The sequence below is a fragment of the Copadichromis virginalis genome, linkage group LG6 (assembly GCF_057382275.1).
Source record: "Copadichromis virginalis isolate Kocher_CV1m ecotype Utaka linkage group LG6, C_Virginalis_male_GT1.1, whole genome shotgun sequence".
Taxonomy (NCBI): Eukaryota; Metazoa; Chordata; class Actinopteri; order Cichliformes; family Cichlidae; genus Copadichromis; species Copadichromis virginalis.
Window position 1 is genome coordinate 11,592,262 of NC_140623.1, and position 12,823 is coordinate 11,605,084.

The 12,823-nt window shown below is 36.4% G+C and overlaps 1 protein-coding gene across 1 annotated transcript; it reads right to left on the bottom strand.

Annotated features, from left to right (window-relative positions):
• Positions 1 to 5,230: 5,230 nt before the first annotated feature.
• LOC146707314 (B-cell receptor CD22-like) lies at positions 5,231 to 10,471 on the bottom strand. The gene is made up of 9 exons (XM_085460852.1): positions 10,417 to 10,471; positions 9,010 to 9,306; positions 8,702 to 8,935; positions 8,511 to 8,615; positions 8,112 to 8,324; positions 7,668 to 8,009; positions 6,698 to 7,043; positions 6,557 to 6,614; positions 5,231 to 5,368 (listed from the first exon to the last, which is right to left on the bottom strand). The coding sequence occupies exons 1-9, from the start codon at positions 10,469 to 10,471 to the stop codon at positions 5,231 to 5,233; spliced, it is 1,788 nt and encodes a 595-aa protein (XP_085316978.1).
• Between the last annotated feature and the right edge of the window lie 2,352 nt (positions 10,472 to 12,823).

Below are 12,823 nucleotides of genomic sequence, written 5' to 3' on the forward strand. Positions count from 1 at the left end.
ATAACTGCTTTAAGTCACACAGAATAGATATCAGAGCTTTAAACAGGCTGACGTCTGCTAAATGGGTCAAACTGGGCAGAAAGTATACAAACACATAACATCCTTATAGAATATGATGTAACACTATAGATCAACTTACCTCAGAATATATAAAGCATATAAACAATTACAGCAATATGATGCAACAAACACAGCAGTGCTACTGATCCAAAATACTCAAAGCTTCATAGAACTGAAACAAACATTTATTTTTAGTTCCATTCTGCTGCTAATACAGACTTTAGGTTTCTGAACATTAAACTTGTTGCTGCCTTTCATAGTGTGTAACTTGAAGGCCCTGAGTACTTTCTCCCACACTGGAAACACTGGAATGATAAAATTATTTGAACATTACCTAATAAGACTGATTCAGGACAGACAATTAGTTATTTTAAACTTTTCTAGCAGTCCTTCACAAACAGGGAACAGTCTGTCTATTCTCTCCATCTGTCAGCTGCTGCTGGCTCTTCCTCCTCCTCTTCCTCACATACTGCTGAGATTGTCCTGGTGGATCATCAGGGGTGCAAAGCCTCACAGATGATGTAATGCAGTGGGTCCCTCAGTCTGTCCTCACTCTGGACACTTGCAGGTGTCACACATAGAAATCAAATGTGTGATAAGCTGCAGGATTCAAACACAAGTGTGACTTATAAATACATGTTCATACTTTTATTCCACAATCAGAGAGAAAGAAACAGAGAGAGAGTGCAGGACAGACAGACAGGTGACAGTCTCAGGTGTATACACTGCTACAAAACAGCACCAGAGAAGGAGGATTTAGTGTTTGTGTCATTACGAGTGCTAAACAAGAAGAGTTCCCAGATGGTACAGTGGACACATGTGTGACTCCTGTGATTAAAGCATCTTTCTTTCAGCTTAAGGAGTGAACCGTCAGCTGACTGACATGACTGACTTTAATTACGCATAAAATCATCACATTCTCTGTAAGATTAAAGTCAGCTATTGAACGGCGAATATTTTGAAGTGAAGGCTTTAAAACCAAGTTAGTACAAACGTCGCTAATGTCACATAACTTTCCCGACATGTTGCCAACAGTAATGTTTTAATGTTCTTCATTATAAAAACATTTGCGCATAAATAAGTGACATAATATTCAGTACTTACTTCTGGAAGTTTACTCTTCGTCCGCTCCGCTTCCGCCGTTTTTTTTCGGCAAAATTATCCAAACCACCGCCGCGCTATGAAGTCTGGGATATGTTGGGCCATGAAGGCTACACAGACCCATCCTTAAAATTCAGGGAAATTAAGGACGCATTTGAGGGCCGCATTTCGAGCAGCCTTTGAATTGGGACAGTCTTTGTCGTGTCGCTGTGACATAATCGGCCTTAAAATGCGGCCTTTAAGGCTGCAGACCCCAAATCCGGTCATTGGTACTTCCTGGCTTGTGTAGTTACTAGGTAACAAAAGCTCAACACTGCCCCTAGCGTCCTGGAGCACTTCCGTTGTGTTTTGGATTTTGCATGTGTTTTGGAGTTTGCGCGTGTTTTGGGGTTTGCACGTGTTTTGTATTTTGCACGTGTTTTGTATTTTGCACGTGTTTTGTATTTTGCACGTGTTTTGTATTTTGTACGTGTTTTGTATTTTGCATGTGTTTTGTATTTTGCACGTGTTTTGTATTTTGTACGTGTTTTGTATTTTGCACGTGTTTTGTATTTTGTACGTGTTTTGTATTTTGCATGTGTTTTGTATTTTGTAAGTGTTTTGGAGTTTGCACGTGTTTTGTATTTTGCACGTGTTTTGTATATTGTACGTGTTTTGTATTTTGTACGTGTTTTGTATTTTGCATGTGTTTTGTATTTTGTACGTGTTTTGGAGTTTGCATGTGTTTTGTATTTTGTACGTGTTTTGTATTTTGCATGTGTTTTGTATTTTGTACGTGTTTTGGAGTTTGCATGTGTTTTGGATTTTGTACGTGTTTTGGAGTTTGCACGTGTTTTGGATTTTGTAAGTGCTTTGGAGTTTGCATGTGTTTTGTATTTTGTACGTGTTTTGTCTTTTGCATGTGTTTTTTATTTTGTAAGTGTTTTGGAGCTTGCATGTGTTTTGGATTTTGCACGTGTTTTGGATTTTGTAAGTGTTTTGGAGTTTGTACGTGCTTTGTCTCTAGGGGCCACCGTAATACGGAAATGTGTGCAAATGTATCTTGTTTACACACCTTTCTACTCTGTGCCATCCATTCACTGATGGTAAAATTGCACCAGACTTTGATACATTTCAAGGGTGTAACATCCTCTTACTTAACAGTGAATCACATGTTTTCTTACACCCTTTAATAACTTTCCAGAAATTTTCTACTATTGAAACATTTTTTTTCAGTCTTCAGTCATCATAAGAAGAAGAAATAGTAATTCCTACCTGAGAGGTAAAGAATGAAACCCAAAAAGAAAAATCCAACTTCTGCCAACACCATGACTGACATACAATCAATCACTAATCAAAAAGTTGATTGTATGAGTCTTTACAGCTGAATATTCTCACAGGAAAGGCTGAAAACAGAACTAATGTCAGTGGGCCTAAAGATAAACCACATGCAGCTTTAACACAATTAACACTTCGTCATTCATGATGGTTTTTAGAAGGAAACCCCCTAATTAGGACTTTTATAACACAGCAGCGTAAATTCACTTCTGGATAGTTTTAACAACATTCTTATCCATTTTATAATTATTAATAACATGAAGAAACAAAAATATATTTTACATTACTTAAATATAAAGTATATTGTTGATTTTAAGAAACTGAGTGTACTGTACATTACAAACCTATATAGTAGATTACAAATGACACTAAGTATCGATATATGTAAAAGTGGCTCAGCACCTCATACAATATTTAAATCAAAACACTGCAACTACAGCCTAAAAATTAACATAGTACTACAATGTGCTACTGTACTGTAGATGTGTCAGATTACACAAACTGTTACCCACTTCAATATATTTTTAATGGTTCATTTCAAGGTTTATGAGAATTAATCATTTTTTGAAAGAAATAATTACACACTAACATATTTATGATTGTATATTTATGAGAACAATTTTCTTCCTTTTTTCTGTAAAAACAAACAAACAAACGACTGACTGCACCTTTAGAAACGTTTGCACTCGCCTGACGTAGCGGTGATGCAATATCAAGTTCCGCCAGTAGATGGCAGTAACAGATTGGATAAATGAGTGAGTAGCACAGTAATCATAGCAGAAGCAAGAAACCACCGTTGCAGGGGAGAGACGGTCAGGTGTACATGTAAAGGTAAGCTTTTGAGTTTCTTTTTATTAAGTCTGGAAACATGGGGGATCCCAGGTTTCACACTTTGATTAAAAAAAAAAAAATCCCTCATCATTTCCATTGGATCACAGCTGATCACAGACTTCAGCTTGGCCAAATTCCCCCTTAAAAAAATGTAGATTACATACATAAAAACATACATAAAAATAATTAGTATTTCTTAAATATTTTTTTTAGGAACAGTGTTGTTTATTTACTTTGATTTGGCCATCTTTAAGGTGTGTTTCTCTTTAAAGGTGTTTCTATTACACTGTGTGCAGACTGAGTCCCCAGCTGTCTCAGGAGGACCAGTCCTGGTGGACATGTTGTGGGAGACTCAAATGGATGAGAAAAAAGGAGATCCTCTAATCTCTAGCAAAAATACACGGAAACAACTGTGTAGTTTTCTTTCTTTTCTCGTACCACACAAAGGTCAGAGGGTCCGTCAGAAAACACAGGGTCAGGGATCGATCTCTTTGGCAGGAATCCCCTTTACCTGCAGCTCAGTGAAATATAAATAAATAACATTCATATATTGATTATTAAAGTCATTATTTTGTTAGTTGGTAAAACCATTGTACCTGCAACACATAAAATCTGCTTTGCTGACAGTTTTGTGATTTGTCAGCAGTTTCTCTGCAGCAGGAAAAAACTTCACTGCTCTATGTTAGACTGTTAGAGTGACGTTCCTCTCTGCTCCCATGATGCTGTACATTATAGGATCACTTTATTTCTTGCAGTGGCTTGTTGATCTGAGCAGGACAGATTCACTGATGAACCTTTCAAGGCACATATTCTGTTTTGTTTTCCCAGAACACCTTTAACACAACATTTGAATAATAAACATTACTGTTAAGGATTAGAATCTGGTACTTTAATACAGTTGAGAGAACATAGCAGGAAGAGAAACAACAGGTGAAAACAACAGTAAACTTCCTGTTTTCTAAAATAATTTCATAACTTTTGCATTTACATTGAAGATACAGAATTCCAGCAACATCATCAAGAGGAGGAGAAACAAATTATTTTTACCTGAAAGACAGAATGAAACACAAAAACAAGCCTCCAGCTTTGGTCACCATCATGGCTGCTATATGTTTTTAGTCTAAATGAGAAAGAAGGTTGTATGTTGATTAACATTATTATGATAAATGGCTGATTACTGGTAGTACATATTTCTTAAAACTCATCAGAGATTAGAAAATATCAGAACTATGAATAAATGTCAGAAATCAACTTCTGTCTAACAGGAATGACCAACTTGTGTGAGTGTGGCTGCAGACAAACTGCATTTAGCTTTAACATCATCACTTCCTCATTTATCTTTTTTTTCTCTCGAAGATGAGCCCTCTAGTGAAGAATTGATGTATTGCAGGTGGTTTTTCCACTTCATACTGATTTTACCTCTGAGGTTTTTGTTTTGTACTACTTATCAACATTCTCTGGATTTAAACATGTGATATGACCACATTTCATTACATTTTCATCCCCCCCCCCCCCCCCCCCCCAAAAAAAAAAAAAAGTTCCTGCAGACATGATAGCGTGTTTTCATTTCTGCCAGAAACAGTTAGTTTTACATTTAAAAGTGCAAATCAGCCAAAAGATAGTAAAAAAAGCAAGAACACACTTCTTTTTTATAAAGTTGTCCTATTTTTTTTGTCTTGAGTTATGTTTCACAGGAATTTTTAACACATGTATTTCATTATCAGACATGTTTGAATGGGAAAGCTCAGACATTTCTGTATTTCTGTTATTCCTTTCTGTATTTTATGTTCCAGTACAGAGAGTACAAACACTGACAGATGAAGCAGCTTTGGTGTCTCTGCTATGATACTGAACTCATTTTAGACACAAAAACCTTAAGGGGAAACGGTTCCTTTAAATCACCATGGTAACAACCTTTTCTTTAGTGAGCAGGCAGTGGCTCGATGGTGGAGTAGAGGTCAGCTGTGTGGTTGTCATTGAAGTGCAGTCTGCTGTAGTGATGATCATCCTGCTCTGCTGACTGAGTTGAGATGTTTCCATACATGTGGTCAGGGTTCATCTGAGGAGACGAGACAGTTATTATAAATTCATATTAAACTGCATTAAACATTTCATTGTTCTATCAGAATATTATAAAATATCTGTTTGTAGGTCTGAGCTGATAAAGGTTGGTTCATTGGCTTATTAAAAAACTATTTAAATCACAGGTTTTCATGCCATTGAATTCAGAGAGAGCTGATGTTTCCCATCAGTTATATCACTACTGTTTAATCCAGTCAGTTACAAAACCGACATATGAGACTGATATGAATCTACTGTGTTGTAAGAACTGTTAATGTAAAGTTTCTATTAAATGTGATACAATGATAAACAGGTTAGTGTAAATGTCTTGTCTTATAGTGATATATCAATGCTTAAAAAACAATCAAATAGTTGTACTTGACAGGAAAAAAAAATCAAAGGATAAAGTTGCATTGAAGAATCTTTGTTACTGATGCTCATCAGTAATCATGATTCTTAAAGGCACTATGACCATAACCACCTCAGGAGCAGGTTTTGTTCTTGATTAGACATCAGCAGGTATGAAGTCATCACAGGCTAAACAATCATTTGTCAAGAAAATAGCATCACTATTTTAGGACATTTCCTTTGATAGAAGTACGGTCTAAAGTTTTTAAAGAGCCTCTAAAGTCTTTGCATTTCCCTGAGAAGGATCAGTAAGAATACAGATTTTTAGAGGACTCTTTATTTTTTGACTTTTGACTGTTGGCTGCAAAAAAATTTAAGACACTTGCCAGGAATATTGACGCCTGTAATTATTTATATGTGATAATAAAACAGAGCACCTGTTTCTACTTGTAGACCTTATTTCAAATTTGCACATAGACAAAGTATTATCATTGAATTATGTTTATAAGGTAATTATTTTCTTTATATGATAGTTTCTTGATCAATTCTTAACTTTAATTGATAAGCCTGATCAATTTTTACATCTGCTTTTTTTTTTTTAACCAACATTTTGTTTTCCTGTCTTCAAATGCTATGCAGCAGTTCTGATCACACTGCTAAATACTGACACATTAATTGATTGGCTTTAATACTAAAATACTGTACAGTGTGATCAATACACACACACACACACACACACACACACAAACATTTTTTTCCTGATGGAGAATAAATGATCATTCAAATAAACAGTAATAGAACAGATGAGGAGTTGTTCTTGTTTGAATCCTGTTAGTACCTGCTGTTCGTTGTGTGAAGTTTCCCTTCTTGGAGGTTGACTGAAAGTCCTCTTTTTCCTGATTCATAAAAATTAATGAAAAAGTCAAGAAATATGACATTAAAAATAACAGGATCAATTTGAAAGAAAACATATGTTTACCTAACACACCAGCAGACAGTGAGAAGTACTAAAACCAGCAGAGCAGCAGAAACTCCTGCAGCTGCTGGTGTCCATGTTCCTGTGATACTTTGGACAGTGAGAGTCTTTGGAGCAGAGCTGATATCTTTGTTGGTTTTCACAGCACAGGAGTAGTTTCCTGCATCCTCCCTGCTGACTGGGTCTAGGATCAGATGTTTGTTCTGGTTCTCTCTCGGGGTCAGAGGTTGACTGTTCAAGTTCCAAATGTAGTTTGTGTTGTCAGTCAGAGGACAGCTGGTGCTGCAGGTCAGTGTGACTCTCTGACCCTCTGTCACCACTGCAGAAGGACTCATCTTCACTCTCAGCTCTGGAAGAGGAACATTGGTCAAAAACAAAAAATCTCCTGTGTGGCTTAGACATGAAAGATGGTTTCATGACTTTACTACAAAACCTCCTTGGTACAAGAACCAAAAAACCTCTCGGGTTTACACAATCCTTTTCTCCAGTGATGAAAAGTATTTATTTATTAAAGCAGTGTACTTAAGTACAAATTCAAGGTACTTTTGCTTTCAGTTTTGTGTAACTTTATATTCCACCATCTCAAATGATTATACTTTTTACTCTTCAATATTTATCCATCTTGCTATGTCTGGTATTAAAACTATTGTATTAAACCTGAAAAGAGTCAAATTTAATAATGTAAATATATTTAGAAATTAACGGGTGACAGCAAAACTACAAATGATTATTATGATTTAAGGAACTCCAGTTTGAAATACCAAACAATCTGTGCATAAAACTGTCAAAATTAGCTAAGCACAGATGGGGAAAACTTTTATTTATTTAAGTTGATTTCTTGAAAACATGTAAATACTTTCAAGGTGTTACAGAGTGCTGATACTATATTCACAACATTTGAATATTTCTTCCACCTCTGCTCCTGTTCAGACATTAATGAGTAAAGTCTGCTGAGGGAGGAGTTTAGATTTACCTGTGACAATCAAAAAGACTCCAGGCAGATCAGACTGTGTCCATCTTTTATGATCTTTGTTGAATCTGAATGTGTATCCTCCTGAGTCATTCTTCTTCAGGTTGTTGATGGTCAGGATGTGTTGGTTCTTCATGTTGTCCTGATATTCCACACGACCTGCAGCCTGAAGCAGCTCTTCAACTTCCACTTTATCTTTTCTCCAGTTTTTACTCCAACATTTGAACTCTGCCTTCATGTTATCAGGATGTGAGTATTCACTTGTGATTTTGACTGAAGATCCTTCCAGAGCACAGATTCTCCTGCTGACATAATTCCTAATCCGGCATTTTTCATCCTGAACACCTGAAATATAGATGGAAGATTTAGAGTTGTTTGAATGGTCTGTATGCTGAAACTTTTGTCTATAGTTAACTGACAGAAAAAAACGAGTTGTGTATTACTCACAGACTTCTGCAGACTCAAGGTACTTGTGGTTTTTTACAGCACAAGAGAACTTGTATGTTGAATTGTTGTGAGTTAAACATTGTTGATTCTTGTAGTTTCCGCTTGTGTTTCTGCAGCTCATGTAGGCAGTTTGAGGGTCAAACAGCTTACAGGTGGTGTTACAGGTCAGTGTGACACTATCTGATGTGTAGGAGGTTTTTTGAACACGAACCTCTGAAAGATGATTAAAAAGTTTTCATAAGACACAATAATGTATAAAATTTTATTTCTGTTTTTAGAATGCCTGCTACTAGATTTATTAACAAAGGCAATATTTAGCCTTATCTTATATAAGGAAAATGACATTAAACTAATATAGAGGTTTGATGGAAGATATTTGCTTATTTGTTGAAGCTTCACCTCTGGGATATGTGATGGAGCACGGCTCATCTACTGTTGTCTTCCTGTAAGAACACATTCTCCCTTTAGCATAGGTCACACTGAAGCAGGTCTCTGTGAGGGAATCTGTACAACAAAGAAATAATATTGATTCAAATGATTCACTGTGTGACTCGTGTTTGTTTTGTTGCACAATAAACATCATGACTCACCCACAGAGACTTGAGGGGCTCTGAGATGCTCGTAGCCTTTGACAGCACAGGAGTATGTGACTGCTTCCTCACTGCTGAGCAGCTCTTGGTACCAGGGAGACCAGTCCTCATAGAGAAACTCTCTGTTCTTGTACCAGATGTAGGCTGCAGGCTTTTCAGTCAGAGGACAGCTGCTGCTGCACATCAGTGTTACTGTCTGTCCCTCTGTGGCAGGAATCACCTTTACCTGCAGCTCTGAGAGGATGATGGAGAACAACGTTTACAATGATGTCATTTGGAAAGTTATTAATGAGTAAAAGTCACTGTACCTGTAACTACTTGAAGAGTAATGTTACTGAGTGAACAGTTTCCTGGTCTGTCTGTAGTCTTCATACAGCAGTAAGCGTTTGCATCACTCTCTCTTAGATCATTGATGGTTAAAGTTGACTTTTTCTCTTCAGACATGTTGTACGTTACACGTTGTCCATCCACAGAGAGCTCACTCATTGATCCATTTAAGTGTACAGTGAACCATTTGCTGCTTGAGGTCAGATGTTGATGTGAGCAGTGCAGATCCACTGATGAACCTTTGAAAGCACAGATCCTGGTTTCTCCTCCATTAACACCTTTAACACAAACTTGCATTAGTGAGCAGATCAGCTGTGATTGTTGCTGTTCGCTGACATTTAAAGTTAAGAGTAAATGTAAAAAAACTCAGACATTAGAAAGACAAACTAACCACCTCACCTTGCTGGGTTAACTTCTCTTTATCAAAGCAAAGGATTAAAATGACGACAGAGTGACAGTTTCATATTCAGTTTAACACACTGCACAGTGAAACTTAACTTCCTGTACATGCATCTTCCTCTTCATGTACGTGTATGCTGTGTCTTTAGGCATGAAAAATTACATGCAACCATTTCCCACATTATTTACAACACAAAGTGTATTTTAGTACTTTGTGTTGTCTCTACAGCATGCTGTTGTCTTTAGTCACATGTTCAAGTTCAAGTTTATTTTTTCCTTTTGTGAGAGCAGAAAGCTGCAGAGGTGTTAAAACGGTTTTCTGTTTCTGGTTTATGATGGAAACACGTCTGTGGTGTCAAAGAATCTCCAGACTGATGCTTCGTGAGCATGAACAGCTGTAATGATGTAAACCTTACTCTGGTGTCAAGCTGCAGCTGCTCTTTGTATCAGTGTAAAGGATCATGATATTTCAAAGACAGCAGTACCAAGCACTGTTTCATGGGAATTTGTAGTTCTTGTGTTGTGTTTCAGGGGCTTTAAACTGATTTTAACAGCTGTTTTCTGTTGGTTTCACTCTTTTTAAACCTCCATCTGGGCTGAGAGTGGATTTTTCCATTAATGATGTTCTAATGACAAAATATTCATTCTGTGAGCTGAAAAAAAAAAACAATTTCTGATTTCTTTATATGTTCATGGCTTTTAAGAGTTCAAGTGTGAAGAGTCCTGCATGGTATCTGTTCAGTTTCCCTTCAGTGGATTAACACAACATTCATTACAAACATCTGTTTAGACATGTTTCTACTCTGTTCCAGTCATTCAGTGATGATATTATTGTCCTTTTGTGCACTTCAGGAGCTCTTCAAAGCAGAACTCCTGCTGCCTAACAGTGAATCTCATGTTTTCTAACATTCTTTAATAACCTTTGTAAGTTTTTCTAAACATTTTTATAGTCTTCAGTTATCATAAGGAGGAGAAAGAGGCATTCCTACCTGAGAGACACAGAATGAAACCCACCCCAAAAAATCCAGCTTCTGCCAAGATCATGATTGCTGTAGATTTCAGCTTCTAGTCTGAAAGTTGGTTGTTTGAATCTTGAAAAGATCTTTACAGCTGAGTGTGCTCGCAGGAAAGGCTGAAAACAGAACTAATGTCAGTGGGCCTAAAGATAAACCACATGCAGCTTTAACACAATTAACACTTCCTCATTCATGATGGTTTTTAGAAGGAAACCCCCTAATTAGGACTTTTATAACACAGCAGCGTAAATTCACTTCTGGATAGTTTTAACGACATTCTTATCCATTTTATAATTATTAATAACATGAAGAAACAAAAATATATTTTACATTACTTAAATATAAAGTATATTGTTGATTTTAAGAAACTGAGTGTACTGTACATTACAACCCTATATAGTAGATTACAAATGACACTAAGTATCGATATATGTAAAAGTGGCTCAGCACCTCATACAATATTTAAATCAAAACACTGCAACTACAGCCTAAAAATTAACATAGTACTACAATGTGCTACTGTACTGTAGATGTGTCAGATTACACAAACTGTTACCCACTTCAATATATTTTTAATGGTTCATTTCAAGGTTTATGAGAATTAATCACTTTTTGAAAGAAATAATTACACACTAACATATTTATGATTGTATATTTATGAGAACAATTTTCTTCCTTTTTTCTGTAAAAACAAACAAACAAACGACTGACTGCACCTTTAGAAACGTTTGCACTCGCCTGACGTAGCGGTGATGCAATATCAAGTTCCGCCAGTAGATGGCAGTAACAGATTGGATAAATGAGTGAGTAGCACAGTAATCATAGCAGAAGCAAGAAACCACCGTTGCAGGGGAGAGACGGTCAGGTGTACATGTAAAGGTAAGCTTTTGAGTTTCTTTTTATTAAGTCTGAAAACATGGGGGATCCCAGGTTTCACACTTTGATTAAAAAAAAAAATCCCTCATCATTTCCATTGGATCACAGCTGATCACAGACTTCAGCTTGGCCAAATTCCCCCTTAAAAAAATGTAGATTACATACATAAAAACATACATAAAAATAATTAGTATTTCTTAAATATTTTTTTTAGGAACAGTGTTGTTTATTTACTTTGATTTGGCCATCTTTAAGGTGTGTTTCTCTTTAAAGGTGTTTCTATTACACTGTGTGCAGACTGAGTCCCCAGCTGTCTCAGGAGGACCAGTCCTGGTGGACATGTTGTGGGAGACTCAAATGGATGAGAAAAAAGGAGATCCTCTAATCTCTAGCAAAAATACACGGAAACAACTGTGTAGTTTTCTTTCTTTTCTCGTACCACACAAAGGTCAGAGGGTCCGTCAGAAAACACAGGGTCAGGGATCGATCTCTTTGGCAGGAATCCCCTTTACCTGCAGCTCAGTGAAATATAAATAAATAACATTCATATATTGATTATTAAAGTCATTATTTTGTTAGTTGGTAAAACCATTGTACCTGCAACACATAAAATCTGCTTTGCTGACAGTTTTGTGATTTGTCAGCAGTTTCTCTGCAGCAGGAAAAAACTTCACTGCTCTATGTTAGACTGTTAGAGTGACGTTCCTCTCTGCTCCCATGATGCTGTACATTATAGGATCACTTTATTTCTTGCAGTGGCTTGTTGATCTGAGCAGGACAGATTCACTGATGAACCTTTCAAGGCACATATTCTGTTTTGTTTTCCCAGAACACCTTTAACACAACATTTGAATAATAAACATTACTGTTAAGGATTAGAATCTGGTACTTTAATACAGTTGAGAGAACATAGCAGGAAGAGAAACAACAGGTGAAAACAACAGTAAACTTCCTGTTTTCTAAAATAATTTCATAACTTTTGCATTTACATTGACGATACAGAATTCCAGCAACATCATCAGGAGGAGGAGAAACAAATTATTTTTACCTGAAAGACACAGAATGAAACACAAAAACAAGCCTCCAGCTTTGGTCACCATCATGGCTGCTATATGTTTTTAGTCTAAATGAGAAAGAAGGTTGTATGTTGATTAACATTATTATGATAAATGGCTGATTACTGGTAGTACATATTTCTTAAAACTCATCAGAGATTAGAAAATATCAGAACTATGAATAAATGTCAGAAATCAACTTCTGTCTAACAGGAATGACCAACTTGTGTGAGTGTGGCTGCAGACAAACTGCATTTAGCTTTAACATCATCACTTCCTCATTTATCTTTTTTTTCTCTCGAAGATGAGCCCTCTAGTGAAGAATTGATGTATTGCAGGTGGTTTTTCCACTTCATACTGATTTTACCTCTGAGGTTTTTGTTTTGTACTACTTATCAACATTCTCTGGATTTAAACATGTGATATGACCACATTTCATTACATTTTCA

Excerpts from the sequence above, each read along its gene's own strand:
- LOC146707314 (XM_085460852.1), bottom strand. The coding sequence starts at position 10,471 with ATGATCTTGGCAGAAGCTGGATTTTTTGGGGTGGGTTTCATTCTGTGT. Across the intron at positions 7,044-7,667 it reads AGTCTTTTTGATTGTCACAG|AGCTGAGAGTGAAGATGAGT; the intron begins GTAAATCTAAAC and ends TTCCTCTTCCAG. Across the intron at positions 5,369-6,556 it reads CTTCACACAACGAACAGCAG|ATGAACCCTGACCACATGTA; the intron begins GTACTAACAGGA and ends TCGTCTCCTCAG.